This window comes from Haliotis cracherodii, unplaced genomic scaffold (assembly GCF_022045235.1).
Source record: "Haliotis cracherodii isolate W230 unplaced genomic scaffold, xgHalCrac1.p SCAF_3, whole genome shotgun sequence".
Classification (NCBI taxonomy): domain Eukaryota; kingdom Metazoa; phylum Mollusca; class Gastropoda; order Lepetellida; family Haliotidae; genus Haliotis; species Haliotis cracherodii.
The window spans coordinates 42839738-42846628 of record NW_027266286.1 but is presented as its reverse complement, the minus strand read 5'-3'; the positions used below and the strand labels follow the sequence as shown (position 1 = coordinate 42846628).

At 39.8% G+C, this 6891-nt stretch overlaps 1 protein-coding gene across 1 annotated transcript; it reads right to left on the bottom strand.

The window, feature by feature from the left end:
* Window positions 1-767: 767 nt before the first annotated feature.
* Window positions 768-6330, bottom strand: LOC139475435 (monocarboxylate transporter 13-like). The gene is made up of 6 exons (XM_071258648.1): window positions 6051-6330; window positions 5052-5195; window positions 4645-4914; window positions 3424-3819; window positions 2836-2961; window positions 768-958 (listed from the first exon to the last, which is right to left on the bottom strand). The coding sequence occupies exons 1-6, from the start codon at window positions 6328-6330 to the stop codon at window positions 768-770; spliced, it is 1407 nt and encodes a 468-aa protein (XP_071114749.1).
* Between the last annotated feature and the right edge of the window lie 561 nt (window positions 6331-6891).

Here is a 6891-nt window from a genome sequence, read left to right as displayed (position 1 = left end):
ACATCAGTTCAGGGATCACTCCAAGCTTCTTCCATCTGGTGTGTAACACATCAGTTCAGGGGTGACTCCAAGCTTCTTCCATCTGGTGTGTTACACATTACATTAGGGATCACTCCAAGCTTTATCTATCTGGTGTGTAACACATCAGTTCATGGATCACTCCAAGCTTCTTCCATCTGGTGTGTAACACATCAGTTCAGGGATCACGCCCAGCTTTCTCTATCTGTTGTATAACACATCAGTTCATGGATCACTCCAAGCTTCTTCCATCTGGTGTGTAACACATCAGTTCAGGGATCACACCAAGCTTCTTCCATCTGGTGTGTAACACATCAGTTCAGGGATCACTCAAAGCTTCTTCCATCTGTTGTTTCTAGGTTTGTCAGCACCATACCCGTGCTCGTGGGTTTCACCGAAGTGGCAAACGTCTGAGACCTGCATCACTTCGGGCTTTCCTCCCACATTAAGCTGACACGCCGTGATATACATTGTAACTGGAATACTGTTAAAAGCGGCGTTAAACCCAACTCACTCACTCACTCACTCAGGGACCACACCCAGTTTACATAATATGAATAGCCTTCTTTCGCCCATGTGTAACACATATATTAAAGGTTAATCCAGTTTCCTTCCTCCTAACAGGATTAAACCTGATATTCAACATTTTCCTTCTGGGATATATGCCACACCAAACTTGATCACCCTAGCATAAATCCTACTCCTACATTTAGGACATCACTTCAAATATATGTTACACATCAGGGTTCTTAGTCATCACACTTCACAGGGTCCACAACACTGACCACTGTAAACTTGACATCAACTCCATCTGGTCCTCTCTGTTTACATACATTTCGAAGTTTCATTTGCGACAAAACCATAATACCACCGCATATACACAAGGCCCCGGCTGTGTAGAAGGACGCTGCGTATGTCCCCGTGACGTCGTACAACCAGCCTAGAGAAAACACACACACACACCAGTTAAAGTTCATCCATGAAATCATTCCAATACACTTTCCACTCGAATAGCAAACTACATGTAGAAATATTTCAACAGTCTGAAAGGAAACTACATAGTTAACTAATCAGCGTTTCTCGTTTCAACTCCTAGAATAGTTAGAGTCAACACAATTGCAAATTCCTCTCAGCATAAGTATCTTGAATGCATCTATATTTATTTGTGCTCAAGGTTCTATTTATTAAAAAAACATATTCACGATACTTTTAGCGAGAGAGAGAGAGAGAGAGAGAGAGAGAGAGAGAGAGAGAGAGAGAGAAAGAGGGGGGAGAGAGAGAATGAGTGAGAGAGAGCTTGTTTTAGTGTCACATATTATTTACACTTCATACTAAAACACGTACACAAACAATAAAATATAACATCCGATCAGGTATGGCCGACGACACTAGACATAAAAGCAAATGTATAACGTCATGATCTGGATAAGGTAAATTAAGACATTTGCTAACACAATGTTTAAAGTTAAGATTGGGTTATGAACACGCACGCACACACACACACACACCATACGTACAATATACGCCCCCCCCCCCCCCCCCCCCCCCCCACACACACACACACACACACCCCAGACACACCCAACACATATCCAGCACAGAGATGCATTTACCCTCACCGACACTCAACATAAACATTACAAATATAATATTGATCACAAGCAGAAATACTACTATTCGCAAGCAAAATAACATACATGTAGAAAAGCGCACACAGAACTAAATGAGTGTCAAGCGTCTTTGGAACATTTGATCAATTAACTTACAAAGACTTTAACACCCATCTGAGTAATGTAATACATTTCACGGTTGAAGATAAGTTTAAGAAATTCGGCATACATTCACATACATGTATAGCGTTCATTACATTATAACGTAAATCATCATACATGTTACAATCAATTAAAAAGTGGACCTGAGTCTCTACTGAGTTAAAACAAAAAGGGCAAGTTCTATCCTAAAGGGGTACAGGGGGACGACTGTACCTCATTTTTTCAATGTTAATGGGGAGGGTGCCACTGCATAAAGGTGCCAAATATTTTCTGGTGTTTCTATGGATATAATTTGATAAGACATAGGGCTCAGGCGCTAGATCCTTCTTAAGCAATCTATAGGTCCTCAGCTTATTACCATTAGGGTTATTAGCATCATTCCACAGCTCTGAAAACCACGCAGTTTCATCCACTTGAAACAATTTTTGCATAATCAGAGTGAACTGACCACGTGTCATCGAATGGACATCGATCAAGTCGACGACGTTTAAGTTTCTAGCTAGCTTATAAACCTCCTTTTCCCATGAGCGCCCTCTTTTGACCAAGCATGAATGACACGGGGCCATCTTGTAATTTCCATACTGTTGATGCGGAAGAATAAACGAAATACTTCTATGCGTTGCTTGGTGACACATGATTTCCAACCCATGTCTCCCCTGGCGGCAACATTTGACGCATTACGTCTAAGGCCGAGGAAAAAAATACATGCTTTGTTTTGTAGAGTGTTTAACTTTTTATGTTCATACAACCCCCAGATGGAAGCACCATATTGCATAAGAGGCTGAACCAAGGATTCATACAATTTAGTATAAATTGCATAAGTAAAACCACCAGCATCAAAATATTGTTGTACATAAAACACCAAAAGCTCGATTTGCCGATTTAGCCAGTTCATTTATTGTTTTCTTAAAGTCCATGTGTTCGTTGAGCCACAAACCAATATTTATAATTGTTACTGTACTTCAAAAGAGTTTCACCAATTGAAGTGTTGGTTGTGGAGCAATTTGTATCTGTAGGCCTAAAATGAACAAGCACAGTCACCTACCTGCTAGCGGGGAACTTATGAAGCCAGACAATCCTTGTAGAAACATCATCAGACCCAGGGCTTTGCTCAGGTTTTCAAGACCCACCACATCTACCAGAGCAACTGTCTTCAACCCTGTCCAAATGCCTGTTATGGAACAATATGTTGAATGCTATGTAACTATTTCATGGAAAGAGAACAACGTCGAACAGGTTAAAAAAAAAACAACCAGCAAAAAAGTGCCTAAAAGCACGTTCCATGCCATTAACACACGATGACACGTCAAGTCATGGGGTCATGGTCGCCTCTAATGACATGTGTATGTCCCCAAGGACCAATTCTACCCTGAAACTAGCCCAGAATACACACACATATGCTTTTAATATACAAAAACATACATGAACTGGCTGCAGTGAGTTGTACAAATATTGCATTCATTATACTGATCCTTACTGTTATCAGTCTGAATACATTCTGGATTCGATCCATCCGAATGTGCGTGTATATAAATTACATTGGTACTTGATAAAGCAAAACACGTTTATATTGCAAGGTAAAACGGAATGTGAGTTAAGGAAAATGATATTTCGTGACGTTTTAACAACTTACCTGATAAAGGACCAAATATCGCAGCGAATCCCATAAGCAATGGAAATGATCTCAAGAAAGGACACACAATCACACACAGACCGCACAGTATATTAGACCACGCCCATAAAACCCTGATATTGACACAACTGAAATCCCCAATCCAACCGAAGAACAGTCGTCCTGGGACACTGGCAAAACCAACCATTGGCAACAACCACGCCACCTGGTGTTCAGGAACTTGTAAGTCACGTGCTCGCCTTGGAAGATGTGCGAAAGGAACGAAAATGCCAATTGTAGATAGGGCATTACATAATATGAAGAGACAGTACTGGATATTGTGGAGCAGGTGTGTGTATCCCTGGATTGGACTAATCTTACAGCATACTTTGTCTTTACTTTGTAGTTCAGAAGCACCTGAAAGACACGGTTATTTTTAAATAAGTATTGTTAAAATGATACTGAGTCGTATGTTTCATGTTGCTGTATTAATAATAACAACAATAACAAAGGTGACTTCAGCCCCATATTTTCTCTTAATGTGCCATTTCAGTGCCAGATTGTGCACTCCATCAACGTTTTCTTTTATGCTCCAGGTGGTATGTGGCCCATGCTGAAATTTTATCATTGAACGTCTTTGTTTGGTGGCACTTGATGGACCTGCCTCCCCACAAATTGCATCGTCCATCAACAGAAGTTTGGTGATAGTGAGTGAGTGAGTATGGTTTTACGCAGTTTTTAACAAAATTACAGCAATATCACGGCAGGAGACACCAGAAATTGGCTTCACACATTGTACCCACGTCGGGAATCGAACCCGGGTCTTCGGCTTGACGAGCTAACGCTTTAGCCATGATAGATATTCTAAGTATATTTGAAGAGTGATACTCAGTTTTGTCCATTTCAATGTTAAAGAGGTACTACCTCTAAGGCAGCTTAGGGAACCTTAGATTCGAGGTCAAGTATCAGCAAATCACTGAACTGAATCACGCCTAAATGTGAAATCCGTCTCAACAAACACAGGCAAATACTTATAAATGTCACACGTTAGCAAAAACAAATCCAGATATGCCAGCCTCAAAACTTTATGATATCCCCTCGTACTATCTATACGCTCGTCAGTGCTTTAAGATGCAAATGGACAGCTCAATATGCCCGTTTGTCATGTGAAAAGATAGGCTAGAAATTACATATGCAAGTATTATCAACATAAAACCTCCGTTACATGTAACCCATCCCTACCTCCAGGTGCAGGAGATAAGGCTCTTTGACTTTGTTTCTTTGGACGATACAAATATCCACAAACTGCTGCATTTAACACAACCGCCCCAGAGATGAGAAACATGCCGCTTAAGCCGTAGGAAGTTCTGAGAGCTCGGAACATTGCTGAGAAGGCCATCGTTCCAGCGCCAGATCCCGAGGAACATATACCATTAGCCAGAGCTCGACGTTTCTTCATGTACTGGTTTACTACCACCTTGGATGGTAAGAGCATCAGACCCAGACCAATTCCTAAACGAGATGTAAATTCATGTAACCTTTTAGAAGAACCATCAAAATTAGGCTCTACGAAACTCCTCATTTTGACATTATTGTGACATGTTTTAATACAACTTGACCCTCATTGAATCTTATTCTTTGAAGCTCACCTACTAAAACTCCATAACTGATATAGAGGTAGTCAATACTTGTTGCAAACGAGCTGATCACAAATCCTGAAGAAGCAATGACAGCTCCACTTATCGTAACAGCACGACAGTCATATTTGTCCGTGAGGATCCCTGCCACTGGGGCTGAGAAAAGAGAGCAATTATTGTAAAATATGTTACCGATACATGTACACGTTAGTCATGAACTTAGCGTCCAATAATAGGGGAAATGCTGACCAAATAACTTGAAACATTCGTGTTTACAGATGTCACAACAGTAACAATCTTTTGCCATGACAAGGCATCTCATTTTCGGAACAAATATCCCAGTAATTTTCATTAAGGGCAAGTTTGTTTGTTTGTTTATTTGTTTGTTTGTTGTTTAACGCCGCGCGCAGATTATTCCATCTATATGACGGCGGTCTGTAAGAAACCGAGTCTGGACCAGACAATAAATTGATTAACAACATGAGCATCGATCCACGCAATTGGGATACGATGACATGCATCAACCAAGTCAGCGAGCCTGACCCCACAATCCCGTTAGTCGCCTCTTACGACAAGCACAGTCGCCTTTTACGGCAAGCATGGGTTGCTGAAGACCTATTCTACCCCGGATTTTCACGGACCCATTAAGGGGAAAGTAACACATAAGAATTCGGAGTGTGTATTTGAAGTTTCCGGGATAATTAATGGTGAGCTTGAAATTTTTATCTTTTAATATCCGATTGTGATATCATAAAATTTGCGTCACAATGAGCGAAGTGACGTCTTGATAGTGACATGCTGTGTAAAATTAAACCTTTCAAGGATACCATTAGTTTATTTTGGGGTCCCACATTTCAGTTAGTTTGAATATTTTTGTTTTCGTTATACCAAATTAAGACCAATGTCTTACCATATACCGTATCCTATACCTTGTTTAATAGCTACGTATCAAAACAAGAATTCCTAAGTAGAGAAAAGTCCAGGTGTTCAATCACATGTCATAACACTTACCTACCATACTGAGGAGACCCGTTGGAATTGAGCCAATCCAAGCTGTGTCTCCGCGATTCATGTCGAAGTATTTCAAAAGAAATACGTATATCACACCAAATGATAGATTTATCCCAAAGAACATGGCGTGGCTAAAGAAGGACGCGAAAACAATAACCCATCCCAGTCCCGAATCGGACTCTTCAGAAGTTTGTCCGTTCTTTGACAGCAAATGTTGTGCATGAAGTTCTGTGTCATCCTCTGGCGTGTCTTGTGGCTTTTTAAAGTTTTCTTCTGACATGACTGAAAACAAAATTAAACAACCAATTGCAAATAAAACGTCCATGGCTATCATTTAGATAAAACTATAAATGGGTCATTTTCACGATAAAAAATGTCACTATTTTTGTTAAAGATCTTTGAAAAATTTACAATATACATGTATATATTTACATGTCACCTCCAAACACTTCATATAATGAAAAGGTCATTTTTAATGATTGTGTCATGATATGTGCTCTTGGTGCTTTTTAAATGGGTATAGAAGGCATTTTTGTAAGTATTTTCATTTATGGGATATTTTTGTTGTTAACTTATAAATGAAATTCATTTAGGAGTTTCAGCGTGTAACTTGAATCAAATTTATATGATTCCTGAATAGAAATATTATATGACCATGTCCTTAATGTTTGTGACTTACCTGTATCACTAACTACAACTTTGGAATAATCAATTATCTACTGTACAATGCAAACTGTCCTTTTGCAAACAATGCAAACTACATTTGCAGGTAACTATGGCAATGACAAATGCAGAGAAAGTTTGGACAGAATCGCGACAAAGATTCCGAACGTAGATAACT

What these genes read in the sequence shown, in the direction of transcription:
- LOC139475435 (XM_071258648.1), bottom strand. Translation starts at nt 6,330, where the DNA reads ATGTCAGAAGAAAACTTTAAAAAGCCACAAGACACGCCAGAGGATGAC. An exon ending in CAGTTATGGAGTTTTAGTAG is followed by an intron (nt 4,915 to 5,051) that starts GTGAGCTTCAAA and finishes CATCTCGTTTAG; the next exon opens with GAATTGGTCTGGGTCTGATG. An exon ending in CATAAGTTCCCCGCTAGCAG is followed by an intron (nt 959 to 2,835) that starts GTAGGTGACTGT and finishes TGTTTTCTCTAG; the next exon opens with GCTGGTTGTACGACGTCACG.